General features: G+C 37.0%; 1 protein-coding gene across 4 annotated transcripts in view; it reads left to right on the forward strand.

Moving 5' to 3' along the window:
- Positions 1–23,359, forward strand: part of BIRC6 (baculoviral IAP repeat containing 6) — a 223,608-nt gene that overhangs the window by 5,621 nt on the left and 194,628 nt on the right. For all 4 annotated transcript variants that reach the window (XR_005531445.1, XM_039250287.1, XM_039250288.1 and 1 more), the window contains exons 2-3: positions 17,316–17,497; positions 20,104–20,241. Coding sequence is in view for 3 of the 4 variants with exons in the window: in XM_039250287.1 (XP_039106218.1) it covers positions 17,316–17,497; positions 20,104–20,241 (320 nt within the window). In the remaining variant the exon portion in view is untranslated. The remainder of the gene's footprint in view (positions 1–17,315; positions 17,498–20,103; positions 20,242–23,359) is intronic.

The following is a 23,359-nucleotide window of genomic DNA, read 5'->3' on the forward strand; positions in this document are numbered from 1 at the left end:
CTGAAATAGTAACCTCCCTGCCCCAGTGTAGTAGTACATTTTATATTGTTTGTTTTTTTAATAAACTTTTTCTGAGGGCATGCGGGAAGAGAATGGGTATTCCAAGTTTTCCTGAATTTTGAATTTTAGCTCACTTACTAACTCATTCTCTAAAATTCCTGAGCTTCAGCTTCCTAATTTGTAAATTAAGATTTTTTTAGGTTTTTTTAAAGTTTTTAATTAAAATTAACTTTTAATAGGATGATTGTTTAGATTAAGTGGTAAACATATTTTTAAGTGCCTAACATTGCTCAGCGTATGTACATAGTGAGTCTTAATTCTCTTAAGCCTCATGGATTAGCATTGCCATGTTCCTATTACTTTAAGAAAATACTCACTGACTTAATGTTATATACAGACGATAGATCGATATCACTGAATTGTACATGGAAATGTAAGTGTTTGTGACAAATATTATCTCTGGATAAATGTCTTACGGTGTATTGATGTGGCTTGAATGTCAGAATGAAGTTAAGACTGTTGTATTACTAGTTTGGTGTATATATGGATTGTTCATATAGTAAGTATATCTACACAAGTAACAGAAGATGTATGGATATTAATCAGTAGATGTTGTAGCATATGTATAAAAGGAAATCGTGTCTCTTCAGTTTCTGAAGTAGGTTCCAGATTTCTGTCACAGTGAGGAAACTCTAAAACTGCTCAGTGTTTTTAGACAAACGCTAGTTTCACATTTCTTTATTAATATTTCCTTTTTTCCTTTACCTGTATAGATGTTGATTTTGATTTGAGAAATTTGTATGATGGTCATAAAGGAGAAAAGGTTACTGTACTACAGTTGCAGTGACGTTCAGATTGGGTGAATTTTTAATTCTTTATTTACTTTTTGTTTGATATGAACTTGCTGTTCAGACCCAAAACCCAGAGCTGCCTGCATCAAGAAGTCTTGGAGTATAGAAAACCACTTAGCTTAACCTACACATTTCTTAAGAAATAATTTTTTGGGATACAATTCTTACTATCACTTTGTTAGAAGTGAAAATATTTTTCTCACTACTGCTGAATTAGGCATGCATTATTTGGATAAAATGCAAAATCTTCCTTAGGTCTCACTTTTGGAAATTGTAAATGATTCAGACCACTTCCTCTTTCCTGACTTACTTTGGTTCATGCAACCTTCCTGGTCACAATTATTCTTTTATGAAAGATAATACAATACAGTATAGAGTTGGGATTTTAGTAGCCTTAGAAGATAGTTGTTTTCTGGATGGATCTGAGTTCTTTATAAAAACTTAATTGGGCAGATCTCTTTGTGGGCTGAGTACAAACTTGATGTTGCAGTTGGACTGGCTTTAGTAGTGAAACATGATGACCTATCTTATGTCAAAGATTTGCTGATTGATTGATTGATTAAGATGTATAAAGGGATGGTTAGAATTGAAGCTGAGAGATAGGCAAAGATAAGATTATAATATGTTTTGTTAAGAAATTTGACTTGATGTCAGTGGTAGGGAGCTACTGTGGGTTAGTACATGATCAAATTTGTTTTTAGAGAGGTTTGAAGCTAATGCCCAGGTGTGAGAAGTGATGAGAGCCTTGTGTTAAGTTACTTTGGAAGGTAGGAACAGTGTGATCTGGTGAATGTGGGGATGAGAGAGATGGACAAAAAGTACTCATGTGTGGGTTCCTACTTTAGGTAACTGGGTAAATGGTGTATATTAACCCAAATAAGCAGTACAAGAAGGTGTGAAAAGTGGCTTTTGTTGGAGAAGTTTGGGGAGCAAGAGGATGATAGTGATTTCAGTTGTGTTAATTTTGAGGTTCTTGAAGGACATCCAAGTAGAGGTGTCTAGAAGGCATTGGGAATTCAGAGTTGAAGCTGGAGGATTTGGGGACACGGGTTAGGAAGGCTGAGCCTAGTGGTTAAGGAAATTTGTTCTGGAGCCAGATTGCCTTCAGTGTATGATTCACCGCTTACTATCTTTGCCCTTAGGCAAGATGCTTAACCTCTCTCTGCCTCCTTAACTTGTTGGGTTATTGGAAAGATTAAATTTTTTTAAGTAGGCTCCACACCCAGTGTGGGGCTTGAATCAAGGACCCTGAGATCAAGAGTCAGATGCTTGACTGACTAATCCAGTTAGGCACCCCTGGAAAGATTAAGTAAACTGACACATGTAGTTACTGCTTAACCTACCATAAGCATTCAGTAAGTGTTACTTTTGGGTTGGTGTTTATAATTACATAGCTCAATTCAACAAGTGTTTGCCTGCTATATGGGGATAAAGATGAATTTGAAATTTCACCTGCCTCCCAATTTGGAAACCTTTCTAGAAGAGTTGATACCTTGGCTCTTGAGTTAGGTAGAGGGAACAGCACGAGCAAGAGTAGAGGCATGCAACAGGTAGTTTTTGTTAGAAGCACTTTGGTATTAGAGTGCCGAGCACAAGGATGGGAATGATAGGTAGTCTGAGGATCTTGGATTTGGTCCCTCTGACCTATGGCTCCCATATTTTTCAGTGTAAGGACACTCCTAGTTTAGGGTAAAAAGTTTAGGGACCTATTATTATAGGAGCTATGTTTTTAGTATCAGTTAGTTGATAGAGTATAAACAGTAATAGATTTTTATACTATAGTACGTAAGAGCAATGGGGAAAGTGTGAGAGGGAGGTATCTCTCTGATATGTGCATTGTATTGCTCATGGCCTCATGCCTTTGGCAAGATATCTGTCTCAGCATTACTATCTTTAAAAGGGGCTGGTAATTCTTCTTTTAAATTATTTATTTTTATTTACTTATATATATGTGTATATATATATATTTTTTGGTAAAGTAGGCTCCGTGCTCAGCAAGGGGCTTGAGGTCACAAAAGTTAGTACAAACTCCTTGGGTATAAAAGAGGGGATAATAGATGTACAAATAACAAAAAAGAATAAGTAATTGCTATATAAAATAGTTTGTGATAAGGGCAGTGCTCCTAAAAGGAAGTAATTGTGGTCTTATTTGAGTATATTAAATCAGGGGTGTATTTTAGGGAAGATGAATATTATGATTACTTTTTAGGGGAAATGATAGAAGTGTTAGAAGGGGCAGATAGGATTGAGATTTATTGTTGGTGCCAGGAATTTAAATCTTCATGATTTGTTTCTGTACTTTTACTTTCATTTATGAAGTAGGAGAGAAGATTGGGGAGATGGGATAGGGCCTTGGTTCTCAGCCTTGGCTGTTCATTAGAATCATCAGGGAAACTTAAAGAATTCTGCTTGGGTGCCAGTGTTCTGACTTAAGTGGTCTGGAGTGGAGGCCAGGCATTTCTTCTTCTTCTTCTTCTTCTTTTTTTTTTAACAGCATACCAGGTGATTCTAACGTGCAGGTAGGTTTAGAGGTTCAAACTTCATGATAAGCCTGGGATAAATGAGAGACAAGTTTCACTTGAATATTATCTTGAATTGAGTAGTGTTCTATTTAGCCTTAATTTTTTGGGTAAGAAAAACCTCATAAGTTAGTCTGCTAATAAAACCTACCCCATTGTGTTTTAAATAGTAATTAGTGAATATATAATGCAATATGCCTAAAGCAGCAGGGACATATAAAGAACCAAATTTCTGCTGCTTTCTTTTTTAAAAAAAATTTTGGTAATGTTTATTTATTTTTGAGAGAGGGAAGCAGAGCGTGAGCAGGGGAGGGGCAGAGAGAGAAGGAGACACAGAATCTGAAGCAGGCTTCAGTGTCTGAGCTGTCAGCACAGAGCCCAGTGCAGGGCTTGAACTCATGAACCATGAGATCATGACCTGAGCTGAAGTCAGATGCCTAACACATTAAGCCATCCAGGCGCCCTTCTGCTGCTTTCTATTTTGTCCTTTTCTGGTGTAATTCAGATTCGGTTGGATTTTGAACCAGCTAAATGCTCTGATACTTGTTCACCAAAGTGTCACTAGAGCCAAAGACAGTGACCTCCTCATACTTCAGCCAGGAGTAAGATAGGGAAAAATAGGGACATGAAGGGCATAGATGGCTGGGGTTATCTGTACCAGGTCAACTAGTTTCATGCCTGAACTGTCTTTGTTTCATGTTGTATTAACAAGCCAAAACAAAAAGAGCTGTGAGACTAATGTATTTTGTCACATTATCGTTTAGTTTTAATCTATTAAAAAGTTCTTTGAAACTATAGAAAATGATTTATTATTCAAAGACATTTATTGTGTGTCAAGCACTGGTGATACACTAGTTAATTAAGTCTTTGCTTTACTAGAGCTAATGGTTTAGTAGGGAGAGGTGTATTAAACATTCATGCACACACACACACATACATACACACTATCAAGTGGTGATAAGTGCTGTAAGAAATTATGAGATGGTGATGGATAAATTTGTGCTGTGCTATGATCTGGAGGATCTCTATGAAGTGGCCCTTGAGCAAAGATCCCAGTGAGGCTAGAAACCAGGGCAGATAATCCAGGGAAGTTTCTTTTGCCTTGTTGTTGCCCTGCTATTGCATACTGTATATGCAAAAACAGCTAGTTAGATTTTCATCATATTTGGATGGAATTTGACTTGGACTGACTTAAAATGTAGGCTGTGTGACCTCTAGTTTAGATACATATACCATCTGTATTCAACAGAGAACAGTAGTTTCAAATATGAGTTCCAAATAGAAATTCACAGTGTACATGTTCCGTATTACTGAATTGTGTTGATTTGTAGCTGAGCTCCTTGTCACATGGGCAACTTTGTGTAGCAGCAGGAATTTGTATACAGATGGTTAGAGTTATCTTGAGCAACATCAGATAGGGAAGGTAGCTCCCAAATTTTACTTAATTATAGCCAGCTCAAAATCCTGAAGGAAGAATGTAACTTTGGTTTCCCAGGGTGGTTGAAAGATTTAACTGTGCCAAGTTGAATAAGATATATGAAATAGGCCCCAAAAAATCTTGCAGGGAGTAGGTCCTTAAAGATTGAATCCCATCCATGGAAATTTCAGTGGTGACTATGTTCTTAAAACTTTGTCAACTGATGTCAGATACTTAAGATTATTGTAAAATAAGTGGTTCAGTGGAACTTTTGTTTTTTTAAGATTTTATATTTTAAGTAATCTCCACCCAGTGTGGGGCCCAAACTCAGGACCCTGAGATCAAGAGCTGCATGCTCCACCGACTGAGCCAGCCAGGCGCCCCAGAACTTGGAACTTTAATTCCAATAAGTCTGTCTCTTTTGGAGACCCTCTTTCATGCTCAGGCAGATGTTGGTTCTCTTGCCTGAAATAATACTATCCCTGCATAGTGTTTTATCCATTTGTTACTCTTTACATGGGCTGGCCACTGAACTTTACCAAATTTTCTTTGCTTTGCACCAAGTTTTGTCTTACAGGAATACTCACTTTGTCTTTGAATAATACAGTGTACTAACAAGTCTTGTTAAGTGATTTTATTTTTGGTTACTTTAATTACATTTTAAAAGCTTTGTAAGAACACTGGTTTTGTGCCCTCTTGATTGACTTTGAATGATGTTTGTACATACTGTTATAGTAGAGTATTTTAAGCACTGAATTCTGATGTTATCTCTGTGGAAATGGAATTTTACAGCGTGTCCTATCAGTTTGCAAAGATAATGTATTTTTGATAATATTTTTGCAAGTTTAGTAGGGATACAAATGGATAGTGCATTGATAAGTAATTGAGTATTTCTTGAAGTGGGTATTAGAATTAACTGATTTTAAAAAACAGTTTTGGGGTGCCTGGGTGGGCCAGTAGGTTGAGCGGCCAACTTCGGCTCAGGTCTTGATCTCACAGTTCGTGTGAGCACAGCACAGAGCCCGATGCGGGGCTCGAACCCATGAACCGCGAGATCATGACCTAAGCGAAAGTCGGACGCTTAACTGGCTAAGCCACCCAGGCGCCCCTTATTAAATTTTTTTAAATGCTTATTTATTTTTGAGAGAGAAAGAGCATGAGCAGGGAAGGGGCAGAGAGAGAGGGAGACACAGAATCTGAAACAGGCTTCAGGCCCTTACCTGTCAGCATAGAGCCTGATGCAGGGCTCGAACTCACAAGATCATGACCTGAGCTGAAGTTGGAGGCATACCTGACTGAACCACCCAGGTGCCCCTAAAATAAATTTTATTTAATACTTCTCAATAAAATAGTACACATTTTTTTTGTGTGTGTGTGTACTAGCAATGAATGTATGTAACTACCACTACAGTTAGGATACAGAACAGTTTCAACACCTCTGCTATCTCCTTTATAGCCTACCTTCCTGCCTCTCCCAGCCCCTCCAACTTTTGGCAATCACATTTTCGATACTGTTAGTTTTGTCTTGTCTAGAATGTCCTAGAAACGGAATCCTACAGTATATAACCTTTTTCTTTTTTTTAAACATTTACAGTTGTTTTTTTTTTTAATTTTTTTAGAGAGAGTGAGAGTTCAAGTAAAGGGGGCAGCAGGAGAGAGATTATCCTAGTCAGGCTCCAGGTATACCTGTGTAAACTTTTGATTCTGACTTTTTGCACTTAGAGCTGTTACATGTATCAATAGTTCATTTCTTCCTTTTCTTAAAAAATTTTTAATGTTTATTTATTTTTGAGAGAGACAGAGTGATTGCTGGGGAGGGGCAGAGAGAGAGGGAGACCAAATCTGCAGCAGGCTCCAAGGTCTTGAGCTGTCAGCACAGAGCCTGACGTGTGGCTCGAACCTTCAAAATGTGAGATCATGACCTAGGCCGAAGCCAGATGCTGAACTTACTGAGCCACCCAGGCACTCTGTATAGTTAATTTCTTTTTATAGCTAAACAGTATTTCGTTGTATGAATGTGTCACCATTTGTTTAGTCAATCAGTCATTGAAGGATGTTTGGATGTTTTCAGCTTTTGGTGATTATGGATAGAGCTCTTTACATTTGAGTACAGGTTTTTGTGTGAATGTAAGATTTTAGGTCTCTAGGGTAAATATGTAGAAGTGGGATTACCAGACCACTTGGTAAGTGTATGTTTAATCATATAAGAAATACCCAAACTAGTGTGACTGTGCTATTATGCATTCCCATTAAAAATGTATGAGTTCCACTATTTTGCATCCTTATAAGTGCTTGATTTTGTCTGTATATAGTTAAAAAGTCAATGCTACCCAAAATGATTTACAGATTCATTGCAATTTCCATCAAAATCCCAAAGATTTTTTTTACAGAAATAGAAAAGCCCATCATAAAACTTACGTGAAATCTCAAGGGACTCCAAAATAGCTAAAGCATTCTTGAAATAGAAGAACAAAGTTGAGGACTCACATTTCCTGATTTCAGAATTTACTAGTTTTACAGTAGTCAAAACAGTGTGGTACTGGCATAGACAGATATAAAGACTGATGGAATAGTGATCACAGAAATAAGCCCTCTCATATGTGGTAACTGATTTTCAACAAAAAGGCCAGCACCATTCAGTGGGGAAAAGAACAATCTCTTCAAGAAATGGTGCTGAGAAAACGTGGATACCACAGGCAAAAGAATGAAGTTGGACCCTTAAAAGTAACATTGATAACTATAAAGCTCTTAGAATAATACAGAGAGGGAAGCTTCATGATCTTAGATCTGGGAGTGATTTTGGGTATAAGATATCAAAGGCACAGGCAACCAAAGAAAAAATAGACAAGTTGTACTTCATTAAAATGAAAATTTTTTGTGCATGAAGAACCCTATCAAGAAAAAGTTTTGTGCAGGAAGGACCCTATCAAATCACAGAACATGAGAAAATATTTGCAAGTCACATATCCAGGTACATATAGAAAATATCCAGAATGTATAGAAAACTTTGACATCTCAACAACTACAAAAAACAAACAGGCTGATTAAAGAATGAGCAAAATATTTGAAGATATTTCTCCAGAGAAGAAATACAAAGGGTCAATAAGCACACACAGATATTTATTATCACTGATGTTTTGGGAAATGTAAATTAAAACCACAAGACAATACTACTTCCCACCCATTAAGATAACTCTTATAAAAATAATAATAAGTGTTGGTGAGGACATGGAGAATTGGAACCCTTGTTGTACACTCTTGGTGGGAATATAAAATAGTGCAGCTGTTATGGAAAACAATATAGTGGTTCCTCAATTGAAAATAAAATTATGATCTCACAGTTCCACATCCAAAAGAATTGAAAGCAGAGTTTTGAAGAAATATTTGTACATCATATTCATAGCAGCATTATTCCCAATAGTCAAAAAATAGAAGCTACCCAAGTGTCCATTGATGGATGTATGGATAAACAGAATATGGTGTATATACAATGGAATATTAGCCTTTTTAGAAAGGAAGGAAATTTTGACATATACTGCATGCAGCATGGATGAACTGAAGACATTATGCTTATTGAAATAAGCCAGTCACAAAAGGACAGATACCGTGTGACTCCACTAATATGTGGTACTTAGAGCAGTCAGTTTCTTAGAGACAGAGAGTAGAATAGTGATTGCTGAGCCCTGGGGGTATGGAGGTAAGAAGGAGGAGTTAGTGTCTAATGGTTATGGAGCTTAAGTTTTGCAAGATGAGAAGAGTTCTGTGGATGAATGGTGGTGTGGTTGCACAACAGGGTGAATGTTCTTAATGCCATTCAGCTGTATACTTAAAAATGGTTAAAATGATGGGGCACCTGGGTAGCTCAGTTGGTTAAGCATCCGACTTCAGCTCTGGTAATGATCTCACAGTTTGTGAGTTCAAGCCCTGCATCCTGCTCACTGCTGACAGCTCAGAGCCTGGAGCCTGCTTCAGATTCTGGGTCTGCCTCTCCCTGCTCTCACTATGTCTATGTGTCTGTCTGTCTCTCTCTCTCAAACACAAACATTAAAAAAAGGTTAAGATGCCAAGTTTTATGTTAATTTACCACAACTAAAAATAATTAAAAAATTCAATTAGCCATGTTTATGTGGGTCTGTCTGGATTCTCTCTTGTTCCATAGATCTATATGTCTATCCATTTGCCACTACCACACTTTCTTGTGGTACTGTATTTTGTTTGCTTGTTTATTTTGAGAGAGAGGGAGCAAAATCAAGAGTCAGATGCTTAACCAACTGAATCACCCAGGCGCCCCTATTTTATGATTTTAAAGCTATTGTAAACTGTTAGTGTTTTGTAAATTTCAGCATCTGATTGATCATTGCTAGTATATAGAAATACAATTGATTGGTTTTTGTGTATTGATTTTGTTTACTGTAACTTTGCTAAACTCATTTATTAGCTCTAGGAGCTTTAAAATTTTTTTAATTTATTTTATTTATTATTTATTATTTTTTAGAGATAGAGACAGGGAGGGAGGGACAGAGAGAGAGGGAGACACAGAATCTGAAGCAGGCACCAGGCTCTAAGCTGTCAGCACATAGCTCGATGCAGGGCTCAAAGCCACGAACTGTGAGATCATGACTGAAGTTGAAGTCAGATGTTTGACTGTAGGTCTAGAAGTTTTTAATTAATTTATTAATTTGAAAGAGAGAAAGAGAGAAAACATGCAAGTGAATGAGAGGCACAGAGAGGGAGGGAGGGAGGGAGAGCGAGCGAGCGAGAGAGAGAGAGAGAGAGAGAGAGACCGAGACCTAAGCAAGCTCCATGCTCACTGCAGACCCTGACCTCAGGGCTCAATCTCAAGATTGGGAGATCGTGACCGTGACCGGAGCCGAAATCAAGAGTTGGACTAACTGACTGAGTTACCTAGGTGTCCCTAGGAGTTTTGTTTTCGGTTTTAGATTTACTGTCTAGGTTAATCATGTTGTCTGTGAATAGGGATAGTTTCATTTGTTACTTTTTAATCTGTATGGCTTTTAATCTTCTCGTTTCTTATTGCAATGGCTAGATCTTCCAATATGATGCTAAGTAGGAATGGTGAGAGTGTGCATCCTTGCCTTGTTACTCATCTTAGGGGGAATGTATTCAGTGTTTTATCATTAAGTATGTTGATAATGGTAGGATTTTTGTAGCTGTCCTTCACCAGGTTGAGCAAATTCCCTTTCATTTCTAATTTCCTGAGGTTTTTTTTTAATCATAAAAAGATGCTGTATTTTGCCAAGTGTATCTACTGACTTGATGCAGTTTTACTTCTTTAAGCTATTACTGTGATGGCTATATTGATTGATTTTTGAATATTGAACCAGTTTTGTATTCCTTGGATAACTCTGGTCCTGGCATATTATTATTTTTATATTTGCTACATTCCATTTGCTTTTATTTTGTTAAGGATTTTTGTATCAAAATACATGACGGATTATGGTATGTAGTTTTTGTGCTTTTTCTACATTTGGCATCAGGTTAATGCTGGTCTCCAAAAAATGAGTTTGGAAGTATTCCTTCTTCTGTTTCTTGGAGGAGGATTATGTAGAATTGGTGTTACCTCTTACTTAAATGTTTAGTATAATTCTGCAGTGAAATCAGTAAGCCTGGAGATTTGTCTGGAAGATTTTTAACTATGAATTCAATTTTCTTAATTCAGATTATCTGTTTCATTTGGGATGTTTTGGTAGTTTGTGGTTTCAAGGAATTGATATATTTCATCAGTATTTTCAAATTTATATGTGTCAATCGGTCTTTATTATTCCCCAGTTATTTTAAATTTGTAGTTATCAAGTTTATTTATTTTGACAGTCTAACTTTTCAGATTTATTTATTTTGACAACCTAAGTTGTGAAATTTATGTGCATAGTGTTTATAGTATTTTCTTATTATCTGTTAATGTTCTTTTTTTTGGTCAGCTTCTTGTTTTTCTATAATGATGTCTTCTAAATCACTTATTCTCCTTTCTATCTGTTAATGTTCTGCAGGATCTATAGTGTATTTTCTCTTTAATTCTTGATATTATTGGTAATTTGTGTCTTTTTTTGACAACTTTGCTTATAGCTTTGCTAATTCATCTTTTCAAAGAACACTTTTTGTGTTGATTTTTTCTATTTTTTATTTTCATTGATTTCCTGTCATTACCTTTTTTTTTTTTTTGCTTATTGTGTGTTTATCTTTTCTTTTTCTAGTTTTTTTAAAAAATTTTTTAGAGAGAAGGAGGGAGAGTGAGGGAGTGCGAGAGAGAGAATCTTAAGCAGTCACATACTACTGACTGAGCCAGTGAGGTATCCCTTACTTTTACCCTTTTTTAGAAGGGTAAAAGTTTCTTATAGACTTCATAGAATTGAATTGTGAGAGTGCCTGGGTGGCTCATTCAGTTAAGCATCTGAGTCTTGATCTCAGGGATGTGAGTTCAAGCCCTGCAGTGTGCTCTGCGCTGGGCGTGAAGCCAATGTAAAAAACAAAACAAAGAAAATTGGATTGGATATGTGTTTTTCAATTCATTCTGACAATCTGTAATTTAATTGGCATATATAGGTCATTTGTATTCAATGTAATTGTTGATATTTTGAATTAGATACTCTGTCTTATTATTTACTTCCTCCTTTTTCCTCTGTTTCTTTCCCCTCCCCTCCCCTCTGTCTCGATGCCCACCATGCAAGGGGCTTGAACTTTAACTCCTTGGTCAGGAATTAACGTGCTCCATTGACTGAGCCAGCCAGGCACTCGGGATTATTTGATATTTTTAATTATTTTGTTTTAACCATCTATTGTTTTTTGTTTACTTGTTTTTACTGTAATTATTTGTATATATTTTTGTAGTTAAGGGATTACAATATATATGCTTTTCACAATCTGGAATCAGCACTTTACCACTTTAAGCAGAATGTAGCAACCTTTTTACCATGGAGCCGGCTCCAGGCTCTGAGTTGGACTCACCTAAGTGGTTTTTTGGTTAAGCGTCTGGCTTTGGCTCAGGTTATGATCTCAGGGTTTGTAGGTTCGAGCTCCGCATTGGACTCCGTGCTGACAGCTTGGAACCTGGAGCCTGCTTTGGATTCTGTGTCTCCTTCTCTCTCTGCTTCTCCCCTGCTTTCTTGTTCTCTCTCTCTGAAAAAAAAAAAAAATACTTTAAAGAACCGAGACAAAAAACTGCTGGTTATATTTACCCAGATATTTACCATTTCTATTTTCCTTTTTAAGTTTATTTATTTTAAGAGAGAGAGAGAAAAGCAGAAAGACAGACACCTGGAGTGAGTGGAAGGGGCAGAGAGAGAGGGAGAGATAGTATCTCTGTGCTATGAGTGCAGAGCCTAACATGGGGCTTGATCTCATGAACCGTGAGATTATGACTTGAGCCAAAATCAAGAGTCAGATGCTTAACTGACCGAGTCACTTAGGTGCCCTAATAGTTACCATTTCTGTTGGTATTCCCTCATTTCTGGTACTCTTAAGTTTTCTTCTGAAATGGTTTTTCTTCAGTTTGATGAACTTCTTTTACAGTTCTTTTTGAGTAGCTTTGCTGACAAAATTTCTTTTTAGTATTACTTCACTGAAGAATATGTTTCGCCTTTTTTCTTTTTTTTGTAATTTCACCTTTATTCTTGATGGATATTTTTATTGCTGTGGAATTTCTTTTCCCTTGTATTTAAAAAATGATTCGCTTCCTAATAAACCCTATGGTTTTTAATGATAAATGTATTATTATTTCCATGTAAACAACATGTCCTTTTTCTCTGGTTGCCTTCAAGACTTTTCTTAGTTTTCAGCAGTTTATTGTGTCTGGCTGTGAAGTTAAACTGGTTTTTTTTGTGAAGTTTCCCCTGCCCAGAAAGAATATCATCCACACTAATGTGAGGCATTAGTGTCAATTTCAGAGGTCTGCAACCCCTTATAGTTCTCAGGCTATTTCCTAATTTTGTAAATTACTGGAATACATCTGTACCCATTTATTTACATGTTGGCTATGGCTGGTTTTGCACTACGGGGCAGAGGTGAATAATTGTGAGGGAGACCATATGTCTTGTGAACCCTAAAATAGTTACTAATCTCACCCTTGCCACAAAAAGTTTACTGATCTCTGGTATAGATGGAGGAATTTGAATTTTTCCTGTTTTATTTTTTATTTATTTATTTATTTATTTATTTATTTATTTATTTATGTATTTATTTTTAATGTTTTATTTATTTCTAGGAGAGAGAGAGAGAGACAGCGTGAGCAGGGGAGGGTCAGAGAGAGAGGGAGTCACAGACTCTGAAACAGGCTCCAGGCTCTGAGCTGGCAGTCAGCACAGAGCCCGACGCGGGGCTAGAACCCACGAACCGCGAGATCATGACCTAAGCGAAAGTCGGACGCCTAACCGACTAAGCCACCCAGGCGCCCCATAATTTTTCCTGTTTTAAAATTTCCTACTTGAATTTTTTTTTAACTTAGGCTTAAAAGTCATTTTACAAGTAATTTCTGTACAGAGTTCTAAAAAGATGCAGTATGTGATATGGGGTATGTGTCAGCGTTTTTTCCTTTTCTTTTTTGGAAACCAGAAATGGGGTTGCCTGTGTGGGTCAGTCACTTGAGCGTCCTACTTTTGATTTTGATCCAGGTCATGATCCCAGGTTTGTGAGGTTGAGCCCAGCATTGGGCTCCATGTGGAGTGTGGAGCCTGCTTAAGACTCTCTGTCTTTCTGTCTCTGTCTCTCTCTTTTTCTCTCTCTCCCTCTCTCCTTCTGCCCCTCTTCCCTGCTCTTTCTCTCTCAAATAAAAAATAAATAAAACCCAAAAATGACCTTTTAGCCAATTTTTCTTGAAGACATAAGAAACAGATAAGCATAGCCTGTTTTTCTTTGAGTAATTTATTTTCACATATTTTAAACTCATAGGGCAAATGAAATAAATAGATGATTTATGCAAAAATGGGATTTAAGTTTTTAAAAATGTTTATTTATTTTGAGAGAGAGAGGAGAGAGAGAGGGAGACAGAGGATCCCATGTGGGCTCTGTGCTTACAGCAGAGACCCTGATATGGGGCTTGAATTCACCAACTGTGAGATCATGACCTGAGCTGAAGTTGGATGCTTAACCCACTGGGCCACGCAGGTGCCCCCGAATTTACGTTTTTTAAAGGTAGTCTTGGGAGATACAATTTACGAATTGTTGTAAGTTTATCAATATTATTGGTAACATTAAAATATATTGAGTGTTGAGTAGTAATGCCACTAAAATCATTAACCAGAGTAACGTGAATAAAAGTGTAACTCAAGGGGCGCCTGGGTGGCTCAGTCGGTTAGGCATCCAACTTCGGCTCAGGTCATGATCTCACAGTTTGTGGGTTCTAGCCCTGCGTCGGGCTCTGTGCTGACAGCTCAGAGCCTGTCACCTGTCTTTGGGTTCTGTGTCTCCCTCTCTGACCCTCCTCTGCTCATGCTGTCTCTCTCTCTCAGAAATAAATAAAAAACATTAAAAAAAAGTGTAACTCAAGACATAATATTCTACAGGACTCTGAAAACATGTTTTCTTATTGAGTGACAGAGTCAAGCTCAGGTATAGGTTTCTTGGTTTCTTCATCTATTTTATGACCTATCTGTGCTTAAAATTGTTATAACTAAAAATATGTGTTGAATTTCCCTCACTGTGAAACCTGTCCTTGTTGTTTTGTTGTTGTTGCTTTTGTACAGTTGCTCAATTCTGGGTCAGATTTAAACATACATGGATTTTATTTTTAACTGAAATTAAAGAATTTCTATCCTTTGTCTTATTGCTTGCTCAATAAAAGACTTGTTCAAACATGTAAGAAGTTGAAAAGCTCCACAAAATATTCTTTCTTCATTGCAAGATATTTTTCTTTCACAGAAATCTAAGACTTAAAAAAAAAGATTTTGTTAAAAATTTTTTAAACTGTTTATTTTTGAGAGAGCACAAGTCAGGGAGGGGCAGAGAGAAGGGGACAGTAGACCCGAAGCAGTCTCCATGCTGATAGCAGCAATCCTGATGTCGGGCTTGAACACAGAACCCCAAGATCAAGAGTTGCATGCTTTCCTGACTGAGCCAGCCATGCGCCCCATCTAAGACTTTTTAGGGGCAGATGAGTAAGTCTCATCTTGAACATGCTGTCAGACGACACTAACAAAGCTCTTCCTCTCAAAAATAAAGTCTTCAGGTTGAGTAAAAGATTGAGAGAAAAGGGTCTTTAGTGGGTTCAGTAATCTTCCCTCAAAGTTCATGTCTATGTGGAACCTCAGACTGATCTTATTTGGAGGTAGCAGTTTTACAGATGTAATTCAGATGAGATATGCAAGCTAGGAGATCCTTCAGGGGAGTATGGCTGATAACCCCTGATGTTCTTGCCCCTGTCCATACAGCCTTCAGTCATGGATGGCCTTCCCTAACTAAGGTCAGAACCTGGGAGCCAACTCCTCTGAATGAACATGGTCCTGTTGCATGCTGTTGTACTGCCCTGAAGAACTTGCCAGAAAGACTGCTTAGTCACTGTGTGTGACTGAGTGCTAGTATTGTATAGTATAAGAAGTTCAAAACACAGTGTTGACTTTTTTTTCAGCTAAGATCTGGTGATGACTCTCCAGTATGGTATTCTTTTCGGTTGTGTGGAAACCCATTTGGAAACTCTGGTATAGTCTTACGCACATTTTATACCTCTCTGGGAAAATTTTAACAAAAGTATAATTTTTATAAATTGTACTTAACTACAAACCTCTAAGACAATAAAGCAGAATTTGCAGTTTGTTTTAAAATTTTTTATAGTTATGTGTGAGGGCAGGGCAAATGAGGGAAATCTAAGTACCTGCCTTTGCTAGAAACTAAAATTGCTATAAAAAAAGAATAGTTTTAAAAAATACAGTTAATGGGTTTTAGAGGTTTGAAATGATCTTTGCAAGTTCTTACATAATTTTACTCTGAGTTTCTATAATTTGTATTTCTTATGGTTTTACCTAGATATCAGAAGCGCTAGATACATATTCCTATTTTATTATACTACAGAAATTATTATCCTGTATGCTAACATGTATTTCAAACCGCTGCTTCTGAGACTGAAGTATATAGATTTTTGTTTTGTTTTATTTAAGTAATGAATTAGCTCCTAATCAGTTTTGTAATGCCTCCAAGCAGTCTGTCGGGAGTTCAGAAGAGCTATAATAATCTGGGATTAAGTATGTCAACTCAATATTCATTGGTCATAACATGCCTTATAGTTCTGGAGATTGAAGACTAGGACCCTGATTTATTTCTATTTTTCTGCTTTTGTATCATTAGGCAGTAGCAGCACTAGTTCCTGGGATGTTCTGTAGAGTTGTGGGGGCGGGTGTGGGGTGGGGTTAGGATGAGATATACTGGTAGCAGGATTACTTGCCCACAGGTAAGTATCTTCTCTGATGGAATAAAATTTCACAATTGATCATTCTTTAAAGTCCTTTTTACAGAAATTTGTAGCAGAAACACTTAAATTACTCACCTAATAAGTCTAAAGATTTAAGTGTAGAAACTGATGTTATGTTTAAAAAGTTTTTTTATTATATTCAAAGATTTGTGCCCATCTGTCCCTGTCTTTTCTAAGACTTCTTGAAATTTCACTCTTAGTCTGAGAAATTTTATGAGTTGTTTATTCACTGACTTTCTCCATTAAAATACCCTTCTGACACTGACTCAGCAGAAACTTCAGAGAACATTGATCTTCAACAGTAGTTGACTGTTTTCTCATTGGGAATTGAACTAGAGGTTTTACTAGTTCTATTAACCTAGGTTATAGTTATTCATAATTTTATCTCAGATATAAAAGCCCTCAAAAACTTTCATGGTAATTACCTAGAAACTGTTCATGCTTATTTAATTTTGCAAAAAATGACAAATACTGAATTTTAAAAATATTTGATCTGAACACTTCATGAAATAGTATAGTACAAAGAACTTTCCTGTACACTTTACCCAGTTCTACCAATTTTAATTTTAAATACTTCACCGCATTTATCATTTCCACACATATATATATATACATACTTTTGCTCTGTTGAGAATAGGTTGCACATATCATGTCCTTTTATCCTTTACTATTTCTAGGTTTCTTCCTTCCTTTCTTTTCCTTTCCTTTCCTTTTCATTTTCCTCTTCCTCTTCCTCTTCCTCTTCCTTTTCCTTTCCTTTCCATTTATTTAACTAATCTCTATACCCAACATGGGGCTTGAACTCATGACCCTGAGGTAAAGAGTCTCCTGCTCTTCCAACTGAGCCAGCCAGGAGCCCTTGTTAATTTTTAAGAACAATTATATTCTCTTTTTATAATGGGTCTATAGTTGTCAAGTTCTGATAATTTCACATTGATATTTTTGTCTGAGCTGTAGTACATATTACAAGTTTATCAGTTGTTCTAATAATGTCTTTTAGAGCAATTTTTTTCATGCTAGGATTAAATACTGTATTTAGCTTCCATGTAAATATTTATTTTTAATAGACTCTTGGTCTTTAAATAGTAAGTGTTGAATTTTTGTTCTTTTGACAGCTAAACCAGGTGGACAGGTGAAATGTCAGTATATATCTGCGGTGGATAAAGTTATATTTGTGGATGATTATGCAGTAGGGTGTAGGAAGGACCTTAATGGAATCTTGTTGTTAGACACTGCTCTGCAAACTCCAGTTTCAAAGCAGGATGATGTGGTTCAGCTTGAATTACCTGTCACAGAGGTAAGTTGAAATAAGTATCAGTAAACTTTTCTACTTAATATAGTTTCACACCTATTAGTTGTTAAATGAAATTAGGTTGTCCTTTGACAACATTATATATGTACCCCTTCTTGTACATATAGAATAATTGACTTACAAATCACAAGTTTGCTTAATCCGTCTATATAATTAATTGATGTTTATTGAAGTGGTATTTAAGTGTAAACTGTACAGGTTAAACTGTAGTAGAGATCCCCAGATACAGTGACTTAGGCAATATTGTTTTTTTTTTCAGCAATAGGGGAGGGCTAACTTTACTTCCCTCAACACTTAGCTTTCATCTCATGAGTCCAAGACAGCTGTTCCCAGTCCCATTAGTATTTCCCAGTCATAGCGAAAGGAAGGGCAAAAGGCCAGGGGAGCACACACACTGGTGTGACCCCTCCCTTCCTCTCTCCCTTTGTTTCTCACTTCTCTCCTTCCCTTCCACTTTCCCTATCTCCTTCCTTCCTTCCTGATCTCTTTCATAAACTCTCAAAGATCTTTTTACGCTCATCCCATTGGCCAGAATTTAGTCACATGGTCACATCAAGCTGAGAAGACTGGGAAAGAAGAGGTAGTAATTTACTAAAAAAAAAAAAAACATTAGCTAAAAGGAAGGAATGAATATTAGTGGACAAGTAGTCTTTGCTGTATATCATATCTCTTAACAATCCCAGTTTAAAATTTTAGCTGTATGTATATTAACTGTAGTGTTACATAGTCATTACTTAATTTTTTAATTCTACTTTAAATTATTTTGTGTGTGTTGATATTCATATAATTTAAAAGTATACTTTTCAAAGTTCCTGGAATTTTAAGTAATCTTAAATAGAATATAAAAGATTATAATGCTGTGTTCCCTAATAAGTAAGGTACCATTTTTGTCTTCATACCAAGTTGTTAATTATGAACTATTTTGCATTTGGTGGATTGATAATGATTAGTTGATAAAACCAGGATAGCGTATTTCCCATTTTTAGGACCTGAAAAGTGTCAGTGTGTAAAAATAAATTGCAGTGTAAAAGTTTTCGTTCTCTTTTTGGAAGGCTATTAAAAAAAAAAAAAAAGATACCAATATATATCAACTTAGATTTCATACTCAGTGTCACATCACAGTTATCTATTATATGCTAATATTGAGAGTATGTTGCTGGAAATCTGAGTTCTAAAAAGAGAGTAGCCCTCTTTTTGTCATCAGAATATCTGGATCTGGGGTCTTGTCTAAAATTTTTGGATAAATGGGGCAGTTGGGTGGCTCAAATTGGATAAACGTCCGGTTTGGGATTTGCTTGGGTCATGATCTCATCATTTGTGAGTTTGAGCCCCGCGTCGGGCTCTGTGCTGAAAGTGTGGAGCCTGTTTGGGATTATCTTTCTTTCCCTCTCTCTCCCTCTTCCCTGCTTGCTCTCTCTCACAATAAACTTAAAATAAATAAATAAATTAAATTTTTGGGCAGAGAATTAGTTTTAGTTGTATTGAACATTTTTTCACCTTAATTTGAGGAATGTATACTAGATGATGCTTTAAGGCAGATATCTTAATAAAGGAAATATATTCTACAATGAAAGATGGTATCAAACTGTTCAAGTTTAAAAAGAACTACAGAATTACAATAAAATGTTGGAATATTTATAATGAAATAGACTCTCAAGTCAGTATTTTTCATTCTCTACTGACTGAAATGTTAGGCATTTACCTGACGTTTACCTTCTCCTCCACCTTGTTGACCTTTAACATCTACTTGCTGATTTCTCTCCATTTACCTAAATTATTACAACTCTGTTGTTCACATAATTTTGTTTGTAGACCTTCCCCCATTCCAGGCATCTTTTACTGCACCACATTAGTTTGTCACCGTCTTCACTGACGTATTGGGTCCGAGGTTTGGTTATATCAGTGTGGATGTATTCTTCTCCATATGTTAACAATGCATTTCTGTTAAGGTACTTCATTTTGAATATGTGGTAACAATACAGAGGGCTCTTTTATACTATCTGCTGACTTAGCAAAACCCTAAGAGGGCTTTGCTTAGTTTGAATATTTAAAATTCACTGAAAGATTTTACATTTATCCCTTGTAAAACTTTACCTTTCATTTTATTTTGAAATGTTTATTTGAGAGAGAGACAGGTGGGCAGGGAGAGAGGGAGACAGAGGATCTGAAATGGGCTCGGCACTAGCAGCAGAGAGCCTGTTGCAGGGCTTGAACTCACGAACTGTGAGATGATGACCTGAACTGAAGTTGGTGCTTACCTGACTGAACCATTCAGGCGCCCCTGCCTTTCGTTTTTGATCATGGTGTCAGTTTGTCCAATTTTTTAAAATCTTTCTTTGGTTTATAATAACTCCATGTATTGAAACTTTATTCTTTGATAGTACACTGAATACATTGTTTTATCTCATTTAATTTTGTAATAACCCTTCAAATCAATATATGATTAAGTTCATTTAAAAAAGTAAAAAAGCAGTAAACTTTAGTATAGTACTTGTTAGAGTCATTACAAATTGAAATATTTGAATAAGGATCTGAGTGTAACATTTTTTGTTGTGTTTAATTTTCTGCATTCATCTTTTTTTTTAATTTAGGCACAACAGCTCTTATCAGCATGTTTAGAAAAGGTAGATATTTCTAGTACGGAAGGTTATGATTTGTTCATCACACAGCTCAAAGATGGTTTAAAAAATACATCCCATGAGACTGCAGCAAACCACAAAGTTGCTAAGGTAAGAGGTTAAAACAAAATTACCTTGTTTGGGATTATATCACACCTCCATACTTTTGCCTTTCTCTGTCTTTCCCTCACTCTCCACCTCCCCTTGGAAATATTCCGGTACTAGATTTTTCCTCTCCTTTAGAGAAAAAATGTGTTTATAAGTCACCTCAAAGTTGAAACTATTTTTACTGAAGTTTAACTTCAGGTTACAGGAACTTTTTGCTTTGTTCCTAAAGCTTCTGTGCTTAGTGGTTCTGTTGGTTGAGAGGCTGAAAGAGAGTTCCTTGTCAGGTGATGAGCTTCCGTGAGAAATGGAGTATGTATTTGAAAATGGGACTGTTTGGGTTTTTGTTGAAATACTTTAGGGGTGGCGTGGCTAGGATGTGTGTGTGAGATGGTGCTTTGAATTAAATCCTTGGATACATTTTACTGATTTTTATTTTTTGTCTAAGTGTGATGCATATAAAATTTCTGTACCAGAGACTGTAAGGTAGAAGGTTAAAACCATTTTCCTAAAAATAATTTTTGCACTTATAAATACCTTTTTTCTCAAGTACAGTTGTAACTATACAAAAATGTTGTGAGGTACTGTCATCTCTTGGGGCTGCGTAACGATACCACTGACTGGGTAGCTTATATACACAACAGAAATTTATTGCCCATAGTTCTGAAGGCAGGGAAGACCAAGATCAAGGTGCCAACTTGGTTGCCTTCTGGTGAAGTCCTTCTTCCTGGTGCATACTTGGCTCCTTCTCACTGTGTCCTACATTCTGGAAAGGTCAGGAGATCCTTCTGGAGTCTCTTTTATAAAGGCGTTAATCCCATTCATGAGGGCTGTATTCTCATGACCTAAGTATCTCCCAAAGGCCTTACCAGTACTAATACCATCACCTTTGGGGGTTAGGATTTCAACAGATGAATTTGTGCAGGGGAACACACATTCAGACTGTAGCATGTATCCTGCTTTTTTAAATTTAAGAATTTGTCTTGAGTATCTTTGATATTAATCCTCAGATCAACTGTATCCTTCCTGTTAATTAAAAAATTTTTTAAACTTTTATTTTATTTTTTAATATTTATTTTCGAGAGACAGACCGAGAGCAGGGGAGGAGCAGAGAGAGAGAGAGAGAGAGAGAGAGAGGGAAACACAGAATCGGATGCAGTCTAGCATGGAACATGGAACTTGAACTCACAGACCGTGAGATCATGACCTGAGCTGAAGTTGAATGCTTATCCGACTGAGCCACCCAGGCACCCCATAACATTTATTTTTTATTGAGAAACAGAGACAGAGTATAAGCATGGGACGGGCATAGAGAGGGGGAGACACAGAATCTGAGGGAGGCTCCAGGCTCTGAGCTGTCAGCACAGAGCATGATGTGGGGCTGGAACCCATGAACGGTGAGATCATGACCTCAGCTGAAGTCGGACGCTCAACCATGTGCCCCTCCTGATAATTTTTAATAGAGACTTACCATGATATTACTAATTTTTATTCCATTGATGAGATATTTTATTTAGTAAAATAGAAACCATACTCTGCATTCCAACAGAGAGAATGTATCGTAAGGAATTGATTTTAATGTGTGTTTGAGAACTGAAAAAGTGAAGAGGAAACTGAGTAAACAAGCAGATAGTAACTACAGGAAGCAGCCATCACCTTGGTCTGGAGGAACAAGAAGTGAGGGTTGTCAGCAAGTACAGACTGAGAGAATAAGCCCTATGGGTCTGGGGTCTGGACTTCACAGGAGGAGCTGCTGCCCAGTTGGTGCCTCAGGAGCTTGGGGATTGGAGCTTGTGGAGCTGAGACACAGATCTCTGAAGAGAGGTACAGCTTGGTTGGTGTTACTGCCTCTGAGGAGCTCTGTGAGACTGGTTCTGAGAATGCTGAGAAAACAGAACAAAATGCTAAAGACTGTACAAATCAACTGCTGCCACCAGGTCCTGTGCTAAAGCAGTGTTGACAGTAGTGACAAGTATTAGCAAGGGGAAGTCTTTCCCCCTTCATCATGTTTTCCAGTTTCTATCCTCTGTTCCTTTTGTCAGAACCTGAGAGCCAGGAAACCGGGCTGGCAAAGAAGAAATACACTTGGCAGAGTCCTAGCCCTAACACGGTAGGGAAGAGAAATAAAGGATCAGTTTGGAGCTGAGAGATAATAGTTTCATAATTGGCACTGCTTACCAACTCCATACACACTTTCTGTTCATACCTGAACCTTTACTATTAATACAACAAGAATACTATGCTTTTATTTTATTTTATTTTATTTTTAAAAATTTTTTAATGTTTTATTTATTTCTCAGAGAGAGAGAGACAGCATGAGCAGGGGAGGGTCAGAGAGAGAGGGAGACACAGAATCCGAAACAGGCTCCAGGCTCTGAGCTGGCTGTCAGCACAGAGCCTGATGCGGGGCTCGAACCTACGAACCATGAGATCATGACCTGAGCTGAAGTTGGACGCCCAACCGACTGAGCCATCCAGGCGCCCCTGCTTTTATATTTTACAAATGAAGATTCCCTCTCCCTGACCCCCGAAATAAGAGACACAAAGTTGCAAAAATACTTTATCTGTCCCTGGGTGATAGTAATTACTAAAATTTAGTTATTTTTAGGTCTCATTAGTTTAAGTAACATAACTATGCTACCTAGAGGCTAAATCACATCCGAAAATTCTTACATGAAATAAGTCTACATGTCTATCTGCATCTGTAGGTCTGGATCTATCTAGAAATCTTTATTCATCCATCCATCATGTATAATACAAAGGGAAGAAAGTGTTCATGGCTGCTGTATCCCTTAGTCCTATAATGGTCAAGAGGATACACTTGATATTTATTTATAACATCCCTCTACTACCTGTTCTGTCTTCGCATGGCCCTCAGCACCTCAGCTGGGCAGATATCTTTACATGGTGGAGTCACCCACTCAAGCCTTCACTTTTGCAGGATCTAAATCCTCAGTGGCGCTATTGCAATTTTTGTAAGCGTCTATTCACTTTTAGTATTAGACATGGAAGGACTTAGAGGCACTCTGTAGAATCTCTTTATTTCTAATTAAGTTCTCCTTGCCCATGTTAGTTAGCATTAATCCAGTTTGCTGTTGTTTGTCAGTTTTAATCATACCAACCA

This window comes from Hyaena hyaena, unplaced genomic scaffold, assembly GCF_003009895.1.
Source record: "Hyaena hyaena isolate Hyena2069 unplaced genomic scaffold, ASM300989v1 scaffold_362, whole genome shotgun sequence".
NCBI classification, from domain to species: Eukaryota; Metazoa; Chordata; class Mammalia; order Carnivora; family Hyaenidae; genus Hyaena; species Hyaena hyaena.